The 13,651-nt window shown below is 46.1% G+C and overlaps 1 protein-coding gene across 3 annotated transcripts in view; it reads right to left on the reverse strand.

Moving 5' to 3' along the window:
- The window catches only part of ENPP2 (ectonucleotide pyrophosphatase/phosphodiesterase 2), a 123,473-nt gene that overhangs the window by 58,790 nt on the left and 51,032 nt on the right, over window positions 1–13,651 (reverse strand). For all 3 annotated transcript variants that reach the window (XM_032777218.2, XM_032777219.2, XM_032777217.2), the window contains exons 3-4: window positions 10,582–10,737; window positions 3,663–3,788 (exon numbers count right to left, since the gene is read on the reverse strand). In XM_032777218.2, the coding sequence (XP_032633109.1) occupies window positions 3,663–3,788; window positions 10,582–10,737 (282 nt within the window). The remainder of the gene's footprint in view (window positions 1–3,662; window positions 3,789–10,581; window positions 10,738–13,651) is intronic.

The following is a 13,651-nucleotide window of genomic DNA, read 5'->3' on the forward strand; positions in this document are numbered from 1 at the left end:
GGCAGCATGCTGGGCTCCTCTCCCCCACACGTCTTAATGTCTCTGCCTGGATTTATCATCGCACTGGAGCTTGCCGTTCCGCGCCTCATTTTATGTCGGACTAAACACTCAGTGTTTCTATTATTCTCCTTCGCATTCTTTATGTACATTCATGCACAAAATGGGTGTGACACATGCCACTCAGGATATCCCTCTGGACAAGGTTGGGGGAGAGGAGGAAGCCCTAATGGTGGCGGAGTTGTTGCAGTGCGACACCACCCTGTGAATACTGACACGGAGCAGCTGTGCTCTGATACACTGGTCCTCTAATCTACACTTGCCCACTAATATTCCTAGGCAGTCTTGACTGATTTTTAGAAGGACCATAAAGGGAGGGATTGATTTTCTCTGTCAGTCCCAGTGAGGGTCAATCCCAATTTTGCTTTTGCGTTGCGCCCCCAGGCTGATTTCAGCCAGGGGCACTATGATTAGCAGCGGACAGTAGAGGAGGAGAGATAACCGTCATCTCATCGCCAAAGTTTTCTCCGGCAGTAGACGGTACAGAACACCGAGGGTAAACTATCTCTGCTATCATTGCAAGGAAAAGACAAATGTGTGTATTGCTTTGCATAGTTAATAGCGCTTGAAGGGGTATCGCCTCTCTGTCCGCTGGCATCCTAGTACACATACTTACGTTGTGTCCGCGTCCAGAAAAAAAAGATAGAACGCTAACGTGGCTCCTATTTGGTGTTGGCCTGCTTATGGCGTCTGGCCAGGGTCAATATTTCATAGGTGAAAAACGGTTTGTCTCATTAAAGGTTCAATTGTCAGCTGATGTTTTCCCACCAGAGGAAGGTAGATGGAACTGACGACATTTACCCAGAACCACCCACGGAAATAATGATGTGCAACCAGAATTCAATGCGGAGAAGCCATCAAAGGGGGACTGCAGTACCTTAAAATTCCTGGGTGAACTATGGGAGCTACGGAAGAATGCTTACCCACAAGAATGCAACGCAATTCAGTGAGAATCGAGGAACTATGGGATAGCTACGGAAGAGCTACCCACAATGCAACGCTTCAGAAATCGACGTTAGCCTCGGACCATGGACGCACAACGCCAAATTACTGTGCCTAGTGTGGCCGCATGAAATCGAATTTATAATATCAGTTTTATAAAACCGATTTTAGCTAATTTGATATTATCCCATAGTGTAGATGTGGCCTGAGTAAAGGGATTTCCTCTTGATCCTACGTGCAAGTTTTCACATGGTTTGAACATTTGAAAGTTCTAGAGCACAAAAGCAGCAACCAGTATGAAAGTATAATGCTAACAAATTTAGTTTCATAGCCTAGCTGGAACTGATCCCCTTTTGAACACTTCCTGCCCACAGTGTTAGGTTGTGGAGTCAATTATTTTCCACTACATTTTTTGCTACTGTTTCCACTGCACACTCATTGAGACCTGGGACACACTTTGTACTGTTACAGGACAGAAGAAAGTCAGATTATCAGACACTGCTACTTGCTTTATGACATTGGTGGTGTTAAAAGGAATTGTACTTTCTCAATTAAAAAAAGCAGATGCACAGAATACAATTTTGAACAGCAGCAATCCCAATTGGCCCTAATAAGGGAAAGCAAGAGAGACAGAGGAACTCAAAAAGAAGGAGATCTTGGCATAGGCAAGAGATGTGAAGTATTTGTTTGAGTGGAACAAGAATTAAAATCAGAGGGGTAGCTGTGTTAGTCTGGATCTGTAAAAAGCAACGAGTCCTGTGGCACCTTATAGACTAACAGATGTATTGGAGCATAAGCTTTAGTGGGTGAATATCCACTTTGTCAGGCGCATGTGGTGGAAATTTCCTGAGGCAGGTATAAGTATGCAGGCAAGAATCAGTCTGGAGATAATGAAGTTAGTTCAATCAGGGAGGGTGAGGCCCTTTTCTAGCAGTTGAGGTGTGAACACCAAGAGAGGAGAAACTGCTTTTGTAGTTGGCAAGCCTCCCTTGGTGTTCGTCTGACAAAGTAGGTATTCACCCACAAAAGCTTATACTCCAATACATCTGTCAGTCTATAAGGTGCCACAGGACTCTTGCTTTTTACAAGAATTAGAGTGTCACATTTAATAGTAAAAGAAAAGTAAATTTGTAACCAATAATATGGAGATGCTGTTCTTATGGAAAGGTCACTCCTGTAACAGTGCCATGGTAACAGAGCTCTTTTGTTATTGGCTGACTAAATGAAGACTATGTTCTATGTACATTAAAAGAAGGGATGGCTTTAACGACTTGTTCTGTCCTATCTTTCTAAGGAAAGGCACCTCAAAAGGCAGGAACCGGGAACTACACCCAGCATTTAACCACAATTAATCTGCTAGGGTTTCTTCAGAGTTGGAAAGTATGCAATCTGCTAAAACTTGCTGGAGGAGGCATATTTAGTTTTCCTTCCCCACTGCAGAACTGGAGATGAGGAAGTAGTCTCTGCACTCAGTTACGCTGGTATGTATCTGAACTATCCTCCTCACCTTCTGAATGTATGGAGTTGCTTGGCAGAAAGGAAGTGGGGAAGAAAACAAAGATTCCAAAGAAAAACCCTTTTCTGAAAGGGAGTAGTTGTGGAGGCTAAGCATCAACTGAGATTGATCTCTGGGTAAAGCCTATTGAATCATGCAGAAGCATATTGAAGCAAAGCCAGAAGACCCACTCAGATAGAGGAGGTAGACTTACACAAGGCAGGATATGTTCCAACAGGATCAAGATTACTATGGAAATGGAGGAATGGATAGCTTTATGGGGGAGGGATAGCTCAGTGGTTTGACCATTAGCCTGCTAAACCCAGGGTTGTGAGTTCAGTCCTTGAGAGGGCCACCTAGGGATCCAGGGCAAAAATCAGTACTTCATCCTGCTAGTAAAGGCAGGGCTGGACTCAATGACCTTTCAGGATCCCTTCCAGTTCTATGAGATAGGTGTATCTCCACATATTTATATTTAAGCCTTCACAGCCCACTGACCACCCTACTGTGGTAATGATTATTGAAGCTATTTCCATTAAAAACAGAATTACCTGTAATTAAGAGAACACAAAGACCATCTAATCCTGGGTGTACCTACTGAAGGTAGCCATGTGTTCCTATCACCCCTCCCTTGTTCTCACACCATGTCTCTCTTATATTTTGATGTAAGACAAGATGCAAGTGCTTCAGGACAGAGACTCTTATGGTTTGGGTTTTGGTTTGTTTTAAATGGAACACCCCGCAAAGCTAAGCTGTGGTCCTTATTGAGGCTACGAAACAGTACTGTATTTATCATAATACAATTGAGCACATCTAAACTATTTGTTTTTGTTTTACAATACACTGCAAAGGTGTTTCAGAATCCATCTCAGCATGCAGAATCCTTTCCTTCTCCACTCAGCCTGTCAGTATCACTTCCAACTGACAGAAAGCATTCCAGCCATCACCAAATCCGAAACACACTGCTTCCACAGAACTGACAGCATCTGTGAGCCTAGGGCACAAGAAACTAGAACTGCCCCCTCATCCCCAAAAGAACAGAAAATGAAATGTGTATGGTGTGGGGGAGTGGCAGGATGGAGGCTCTTTCACAAAAAAAATACTTGGCATTACCCACAGGGCTGGCCTCTATCAGTTCAAGATAGATAAAAGTGACAGAAATATGTACCTTTGCATACAGCTTGATAATTAGTACAACAGTCTCCTCTGGTCAAGCAGTCTTCAGAGCAATGACAGGCATTCTCTTCATTCCTTGCCTCTCCACAGCGATCTTTGGTACATTCCCAGCCTCGAGCTAAAATATTCACACGGTAAGTGAAAACATTAAAGAAGATATTTTTTAAAAGGGTCCATAGCACTCAGTTGACCATCCCAGTGAAGTTAGCCCAATCATTACCGTTGGCTTTGGAAGTCTGTGATCTGCACAGTGTTTGAAATCGACAGGTTAACTATAAACAAAAGAAGATGTGAGCCATAGACTAGTGTGAAGTTTTGAGTGCTTCCCCATTCACAAGCAGGGAGTTTTCTTACTCTCTGATCTGGTCATTTAAGCCATTTTCCAAACTTAATACCAGCAAAAGCATCACTAAAATATTGTTAAGAACTTCTCTCCCCTTCCCCACTAACCCCCGAACGCAGGATACCATGAGGGATCTGGAGCATAAGGTATGAATATTAGCACGTCTCATATACGCCACCCCCACACCCACCACACACACTACTAGTAGCTTTAGGAATCCACTGTATTCAATGACCATTACGTCTATGGAGGGACGTAAAAGGGAGCAACATGGAATGCAATTGGGGCTTTTACTTATGCCAAGCTCCTCAACACATGAGATACGAAGATAGAAGGAGCCCCTTTATCAAAGCTTATTGCAGGGGTCCGCAACCTTTCAGAAGTGGTGTGCCAAGTCTTCATTTATTCATTTTAGTTTAAGGTTTTGCGTGCAGTAATACATTTTAACGTTTTTAGAAGGTCTCGCTCTACAAGTCTATATATTATATAGCTAAACGATTGTCATATGTAAAGTAAACAAGGTTTTCAAAATGTTTAAGAAGCTTCAATTAAAATTAAAATGCTGATCTTATGCCGCCGACCCACTCGACCCGCTGCCAGCCTGGGGTTCCATTCACCTAGGCCGGCAGCAGGCTGAGCGGGGCCTGTGGCCGGGGCCCCAGCTGGCAAGGGGCTGGCAGCCAGAACCCCAGACTGGCAGTGGCCTGAGTGGGACTGGCATCCGGGACTCAAGACTAGCAGTGGGCTGAATGGCTCAGCTCGCTGCTGCTTAGCCCACTGCTGGTCTGGGGTCCCGGCCCTGCCCACATAGAGTGGGTACCTACCTTCTCCGTGGTTTTAGCCCATTCTCTTCCTCTCTCTCTGCACTGAGCTGAGGGTGGGGGTGCACTGAGCATAGGGCTGGGGGTTGGGCTGTAGGGTCTGGCCAGGAGCTAAAATGAGCGAGGGGGCTCAAGGTTGGGGCAGGAGGTTTGGGTGTGGACGCTTACCTGGACAACTCCCATTTGGTGTGAGGGGTACAGGTGGGAATGGGGGGTGGGGCAGGAGCTACGTTTGGTGCTCAGGGCGGGGATGTTGGAGTGCAAGAGTCAGGGCATGGGATGTGGGGGAGCTGGGTATGTGTGGGGGGTGCCAGAGTCAGGGCTGGGGTTGTGGTGGGTACAGAAGTCAGGGCAGGGGCCTGGGGGATGTGGGGGGTGCGGGACTCAGGGCAGAGAGTGGGGTGGGGGTTCAGGAGACAGGGCAGGGGGCTGGAGTCATGGGGATGCTCCCAGCCCCCTGCCCTGAGTGGCTCACGGCAAGGAGTTGGAGGGGATATGCCCTAATTCCACCCTCCTTCCCCAAGGCCCCATCCCTGCCTCTTCTCCAGAGCAGCAAACAAGCTGCGGTTCCAGCTCTGCTTCTCTCACTCCCTCTCCAGGGGCATCAGCTGTTCGGCCGCAGGGAGAGAGAGGAGATGGGGCAGGAACCCAACAGACTGGGGGAAGAGGAAGGGGAGAAGAGAGCTTGGCTGCTGGTGGAGGCTGCCCTGCAGCAGTAGCCGGCAGGACCAAGCTTCTGCCCCCTGTCCCCGCAGGAGAGAGCGGTGGGCGGGGGCAGAGAAGAGTGGGCTGGGCCGGGCAGGATTTTTAATGGCACGCTGCTGCCTGCTGGGGTCCTGGCTACCAGCCCCGCCCAGTCCGCTGCCGAACCCAGGCTAGCAGCGGGCTGAGTGGGGCTGGCGGCCGGGACCCCAGCAAGCAGAGCATGCCATTAAAAATCGGTTCACGTGCAGTCTTTGGCACGCGTGCCATAGGTTGCTGACCCCTGGCTTATTGGGTGAGAGTCTGTGCTGCACCCCAAAGAGGCACAGCACAAAACTTGCTGTCCAGGGCAAGGTGGCTTATAAGCGACCTTTGCACCCTTCCAATCTCAGGGAGGCCATCCACATAATTAACTGTCCTGACGGCCTGTCCCAGTTGAGCAGCACAGGTGCCGACTCTGTGGGTGCTCCGGGGCTGGCACCAACCAGCACCCCCTTTTTAGCTCCCCCCATCCCACCCCAGCACCTCGTGCCCACTGGCATGCCCCACGGATCAGCACCTCCCCCTTGCTCCCCAGGCCTCCCCTCTACCATGAGCAGCTCAAGGCCAACACCCAGTTCCTGGCTCCCAGAGGTATGTTCAATTTTCCAGACCATATCAACTCACTCTCCCCCGGATACCAAACAGGTGAAGTTATATGGTGACCTGTGGAAGTCTGGGTAGGTCAGAATGTTCAGACCTGGCTCAGAGCTGTATGGAAGTATCATTTTCATATAAATAAAATAAATTGGGCATGGTGGGGCGGGGGGAACTCCACCAGAGGTCCTTTGGGGCCATCTGCCTGTCCCAAGTCAGGGTAAAGGAGGAGGGTTGGGCGTGGGGCTAGCAACTCCACCCCGTAAAAAATCAACCTGCTACAGAAACGCCGACAACAGAGACTTTTACCCTGGAAAAAGAAGGGTCTTCAACTCGAAGATGCATGACGCTGGGTGGTGAAAGCCATGAGGAAGCCACTAAGCTGATTACCCTTCTTGCAACCAGGAGGATTACCATAGGCACATGGAACGTGAGGACCATGTACGAGTCAGGAAAGACGGCGCAGGTTGCAGCAGAGATGAGGAGCAACAACCTGACCCTATTAGGCATTAGCGAAACAAGATGGACGCAAGCTGGACAGAGACGACTGTTGACAGGAGAGCTGTTGCTGTATTCAGGACATGAAGAGAGCGACGCACCCCACACACAGGGAGTAGGCTTCATGTTGTCCAAGCAGGCACAGAGAGCACTGATTGGTTGGGAGGCACATGGTCCCAGGATCATCACAGCATCCTTCAGAACTAAAATGAAGAGGATTAAGATGAATGTTGTCCAGTGCTACGCTCCAACTAATGACAGCGAAGAGGAGGACAAAGATTATTTTTACAACAGACTCCAGAAAATATTAGAGATTCTCCCAGACAAAGACATCATCATCCTTATGGGAGACTTTAATGCCAAAATTGGACCTGACAACACAGGATACGAACAAGTCATGGGGACCCACGCTCTGGGAGAGATGAGTGAGAATGGAGAGAGATTTGTGGATCTGTGTGCACTTAACAACCTGGTCATAGGAGGTAGCATCTTTCCTCACAAGCGGATCCACAAGAGTACCTGGGTATCACCAGCAGGCACGACAGAAAATCAGATCGACCATGTCTGCATTAGCAAGAAGTTCAGAAGATCCTTGCAGGACGTTAGAGTTAGAAGAGGAGCAGACGCGGCGTCCGACCATCACTTAGTGGTGGCTAGATTGAAGCTGAAGCTGAAGCAGAGCTGGATAGATACGTCAGACAGAAGAGTGAAGTACAACGTCAGCCTTCTGAAGGACCGTAAGACCAAGGAAGATTTTGGACTGATGCTGAAGAATAAGTTTTCAGTATTACAGGATCGGTCTGAGGAAGAGGAAGACAGTGTACTAAACAGATGGCAGAAAGTGAGAGAGACACTTAGGTTAGTATGCCAGGAAGTGCTTGGAATTAAGAAACACCAGCAGAAAGAGTGGATCACAGCAGAGACCTTGACCAAGATAGAAGACAGAAAGAAGAAGAAGGCAGCAGTCAACAACAGCAGGACTAGAGCTGCAAAGGCCAAAGCTCAAAAAGAGTATGCTGAAGCCCACAGAGCAGTGAAGAGGAATATTAGGAAGGACAAGAGAGAGTATGTGGATGAACTGGCAGCAGAAGCGGAGCAGGCAGCATACAGCGGTAACATGAAACAGCTGTATGATACTACCAAGCGACTGTCTGGAAAGTTCAGCAAGCCAGAACGTCCCGTTAAAGACAAGCAGGGAAAGTCTATAACAGGAATAGAACAACAGATGAACAGATGGGCGGAGCACTTTGAGGAACTCCTGAACAGACCAGCACCACCAAATCCACCAGACATTAACCCAGCCAACGAGGACCTCCCAATTAATTGCGATAAACCAACCAGAGATGAGATCAGAAAAGCCATCACCATGATGAAGAACAGGAAGGCGGCTGGACCTGATGACATCCCAGCAGAGGCCCTGAAAGCAGACCTGGATGCTTCAGTGGAAATGCTGTACCCCCTCTTTGAGAAGATATGGGAAGAAGAAGTGATTCCGGCAGACTGGAAAGAGGGATATCTCATCAAAATCCCCAAGAAAGGAGACCTTAGCAACTGTGCCAATTATAGAGGAATCACACTCCTGTCGGTGCCAGGGAAGGTCTTCAACCGAGTTCTCTTAGAGAGAATGAAGGATGCCGTCGATCCACAGCTACGAGATGAACAGGCAGGTTTCCGGCTGAACAGATCATGCACGGACCAGATAGCAACGCTTCGCATCATAGTCGAGCAGTCTGTGGAGTGGAACTCCTCGTTGTACATCAACTTTGTTGACTATGAGAAAGCGTTCGATAGCGTGGATCGAGAGACCCTCTGGAAGCTCCTTCGGCACTACGGCATTCCAGCAAAGGTGGTCAACCTGATCAAGAACTCATATGATGGTATACACTGTAGAGTGATCCATGGAGGGCAGCTCACTAACAGCTTCCAGGTGCGAACTGGAGTCAGACAAGGATGCTTGTTGTCACCACTTCTCTTTCTCCTCGTCATCGATTGGATTATGAAGACATCCACTTACGAGCGTAGGAATGGAATCCAGTGGACGTTGTGGACCCAGCTTGATGACCTGGACTTTGCTGACGATCTTGCACTCCTTTCGCACAGTAAAGAGCAGATGCAAGAGAAGACCAACACTGTGGCAGCCACGTCATCACAGGTTGGCCTCAACATTCACAAGGACAAGACCAAGATCCTTAGGATTAATTCCATCAGCAACGACCCAGTCACACTGAATGGAAGCCCCTTGGAAGAAGTGCAGTCCTTCACCTACCTAGGTAGCATCATCGACCAGCAGGGTGGCACAGACGCAGACATCAAAGTAAGGATTGGTAAGGCAAGAGCAGCCTTCTTACAGCTCAAGAACATCTGGAGCTCCAGAGAGCTGTCTTTGGCAATAAAAATTCGACTGTTCAACTCCAATGTGAAATCAGTCCTACTGTATGGAGCTTAAACCTGGAGGACAACCAAAACAACCACCAGGAAGATCCAGACCTTCATTAATAGCTGCCTCAGAAGGATTCTCCAGATCCGCTGGCCAGACACCATCAGTAACATCCACCTCTTGGAGAGGACCCGTCAACTCCCAGCAGAGGAAGAAATCAGAAGGAGAAGGTGGGGTTGGATAGGACATACACTACGCAAGCAGCCAACTAACATCACCAGACAGGCACTGCGGTGGAACCCCCAAGGCAAGCGGAAAAGAGGCCGTCCAAGAAACACCTGGCGACGCGACCTTCAGGCTGATAGCAAAAAAATGGGCTATACCTGGAACCAGCTAGAGCGAATGGCCCAGGATAGAAGACTCTGGAGATCTGTGGTTGGCGGCCCATACCCCGATTGGGGTGACGGGCATGAGTGAGTGAGTGAGTGGGCGGGGGGGGGAAGAGCGGGGCAATAATTTGTGCTGAAAATTGGGGATATTCCCGATTCCATTTGAAACACAAGTCATCTCTTTTGGCTGCTCAGATAAATGAGATTCTTCACCAAAGACTAAAGTAACAAGAAAGATTTCAAAGGCAGGAAGACTGGGCACCTACGTCAACCTAATCTCTGTACCAATCCAGCTACACGTTTTTTTGGTACAGTGAGTAACTGAAATACATACACAATATTTTAGGTAACAAAACAGTAGCTTTATGCTCTGCCATGAGGAAGTGTAATTTCCGAAAGGTGTTAGTAGAGAGACAGCCTCTCGAAAAATGTCCACACCCATGTATCAAGTTAACAACAAAAAACAATAGTGCTATGGTTTCTACCCCCTAGTGTCCAATTAAATGAACCTGAAAGGTTTCATCAGTGGACTGTGTATGCCCTGACATCTGGAAATAGGTGTCTGAAGTAATAGCAACCAGCACACTCCTTCACTGGCAATTCACTGCCTGGAGAGGACCTGCACAACATCTATGCACCAGTTAAATCCCACTGATGCTGTCAGGGCTTAACCAGCGCATTAACCTGTGTGGACTCCTCTGCACAGGCATGAAACCCACAGTATAAGAATGAACATTAATTCCCTAAGTATTCACCATTATTAGGGAGAAAGACAACATCTCATGGTTACCACAGTTACTTCCTGTTCTAACTAGAGGAGAAAACTTTAGTATCTCCGTGTACATAACTGTTCATGTTTTTACGTGGGGCACTGCAGTAATATGATTTACTTTGTAGGTGGGATCTAATGTAAATAGAGGTGCAGGATGCTTCCTGGAAACCAAGGCCGAGGCAAAGAAAACCCACTAACTGGGGAAGATACACGGACCAGTGCACAAATTAATGTAAGTAAGCAAGGACCACGCGTTGAGAAAGGCTGAATGTGTTCAAAGACGGGATGAGTAAGGCACACCCTGACCATTGTTATTAGTCCATAGCCAGCTATAAGCAGAGTGTATAGATACAGGGGAGTACAGCTCTCATACCTATCTTTAAACATAGTTCATCGAAGTCGAAGCAGCAACTGTTGTAGCTCTTGCACAGGTTGTCACAACGGCAGCCCGGGGGCTCAGCCTCTTGAAGCTCAAAGCATCTGCTTTTACAGGACCCAGAAGTACTGATCCAGGAGGAATCTGACAGGACTGTGTGGAATAACAAACAGGACAACACTTGTCAGGCCATCAATGGCTGGTGAGTGATTGCTTAAACTAGTGCTACTCTGAGTAATGAAACTTCAGCAGGCCCTGTTACAGCAGAGGGAGGTGAAGGGAAAGGAAAAGGAGAAGCACCTTGGGTGTTGACAGAAGCAAAAGTCTAATTAACTCAAAAAAAGGTCCTGGGGGCAGGGGGTGATAAGCACCATGCTGTGATAATGTCCTGCAAAGAACTGCACCTGGCTTTAAGTCCATAATTATCAAGCAATCATTAGCAGAAATAAAATCTCAGAGGCCCAGTTATGGGAGCTTCAAATACTTCCCAAAAACAGGCTTCTGCAGTTAAAAACTGCATGACATTTTCATGCTCAATTGGGCAGTTAGCATGGAAAGGAACCGCAATTAGTCTACATGACAGTCAGCAGGATTCTTTTTACTGTACTATAAAGTGCCACATCAACACCACAGTGAAAGGAAACTGTATGATACTCTACTCAACAAATTGAGCTAGTGGCCAATAAAGTGAGGAAATGCTTTTTTAGTGGGCTTCTGTAGGGCATTAAAGTATAAAAACAAAAGTTTCAGCAATAACACTGACTCAGAAACTGTAAACCATTCATAAAGCAAGAAACCGAGTCCATTAACAAAGCAAGCATTAGACAGCAATGATCCATTGGGGGTGAGGGACCCCCAAGCGGGACAAAACCTATACTCTTCTGGCTAGGAGTATCCCCTATGACACCAAAATATATTATGGGGAGGTTGTTTGTGACTCCATGGTTAAGGGGGCTTTATGACATGGGCTAAAAAATAGAGCATATATGCAAGTTTTTCTTCCTAAGTAGGTGTTTTCAGTATGAAGTTTCATAGTACCTTTGGAATCTTTTGATTTTTTTTATTCAATTTTTAAATAGGAAGTATTTGAAACCAGTTAGGGGCCGAAGTTTGTCAGCAGCAGTCAGACTATTTCTTGTTGAAATATCTACATAAAATTAGTAGGGCATAAATCTTAAGTAGATCTGATTTAACAGGTACTTTTGGAAAATACTGTGGATTACGGGCCATTTTCTGCTACTGTTCTACATAGCTGAAAGTTTATCAGTCAGCAGAATGGGGGAGAATAATCTTCCCTAAACAAAATCATCATCCTAACACTTAGTTGTGGGAGCATACGGTAGGCATAGGTGCTGGAACTTAGGGGTGCTCCTGCACCCATAGCTTGAAGTGATTTCCATTATGTATGAAGTTTACAGTTTGGTTCAATGCATCGCAGCACACACACCCATACAAATTGTTCCAGTGCCCCTGAAAGTAGGAAGGCTGGAAGGTACTCTTATAGGTTTCGAATGAGTCATTTGGTAAAGGCAAAGTGGGAAGACTGGAGAAGCTAGGTGACAGTTAAGGTTGTGTGGTATGCTAGTGTAAGGTATGTGCACATATGTGGGGCAGACAGTAACATTAGATGGTGTAAGTCAAGTAGGGTGTGTGTGTCAGAGAGAGAGAGAAAAATATACTCTTTGTAAGAGCATGGGAGTATCCCTTCAGTTAGGAACTCCCTCAGCATTCCCTTGATGAAGCCATTTTAAAATTTTCAATATTTTGGCCATTTAAAATGCCATAGGGTTAAAACTTTGTATGCATGTTGCCAGCACAGATACATGAGTTTTTCCTTCAGTTACTGAAATCAGTCCTCTTGTTTGTGTCGGCAGTGGCCACAACTGAGCAAAATTCTATGCTTTACATTTGTTTCTTCTTCCTGTAATCCCTAGTACAAAACCAGATGAATTCTGAAAGATGTAGTTTTACCAGGAGTTTACTAACAGAGGGACTAATTGCTTCTGATGTCCGGAAAAAATGTATGTTTTGAATCAGCCCTTATTTTTCAGCTTTAAACAACATGCGGGCTTCTGTATTGTTCCCATCAAAACCACAAATGATAATAAAGCCTATTACTCCTCAATAGGCATTGATATGTAGAGCATATGTGATTCCCAGTTAATCCTGGTGTCCTTTTTAAAATCATTTGAGCTCGATCTGCAGAAGTGCCAAGCACCAGCTTCTCTCACTGACGTCAACAGAGGCTGTGGCTGCCCTGGGCTTATGAAAAACAATCAGATCCATCTGTTTGAAACCAGAGTATGTATCTCAGCTCAAGTTTCCTACACAGACAGGACACTGGAACCTCTTTGAAGCTATAAGAAGTTTTGGTTGTTTTTTTTTAAAAAAGTGTCATTACTGCACTAATCCTTTAATCCAGTATGACAACTAGACTTTAGAAGTGACATCTACTTCCAAACTCAAATTTATGTCCTCTGCACAGAATTGCCTCTCTCTCAATTTCTTATATATTAAAACACTCCAAATTTATGGGAGGACTTTTGAGATTGCTCTAAAATTTAACACATGAAGATTCATTTAAATGAATATTAAGGGCCTAATTTTCTGAAACATCCAGCACTCATTTAGGTACTTGGAATGGACAGATTTTCAGAAATGGTCTGCTGCTATCAGTCCCATTATTCTCCACACCAGCTGCTGAGCACTTCTGAAAAGGAGTGCTGGACACTTTTAAAGTCTCTTGCTTCTTTATCTTACATGCCGTATCTTTGTTTTTAAGATCCAAGCCCCAGATATGGCAAGTTTGTGTGTGAGAATCAATGATGTTATTTCAGAATGCTTCATAATATTACCATTACCCTACTCATTTCAGTGGAATTTAGTTACTTTCAATGGGGTCTTTGCATAGTGGGGGGACTACTCCATAACACTGTTGAAAACCACATGCCAATGTCTATTTACAAAGGAAAATTTGGTGAGTCTTACTGCATGTTATATAAGCAACTGTCTGTCAGCAGTGTTTGAAGTAGTATCTCAATGACTTAGTGTTAGTTGTGGGGAAGAA

The sequence above is a fragment of the Chelonoidis abingdonii genome, chromosome 2, assembly GCF_003597395.2.
Source record: "Chelonoidis abingdonii isolate Lonesome George chromosome 2, CheloAbing_2.0, whole genome shotgun sequence".
In the NCBI taxonomy this organism is placed as follows: Eukaryota; Metazoa; Chordata; order Testudines; family Testudinidae; genus Chelonoidis; species Chelonoidis abingdonii.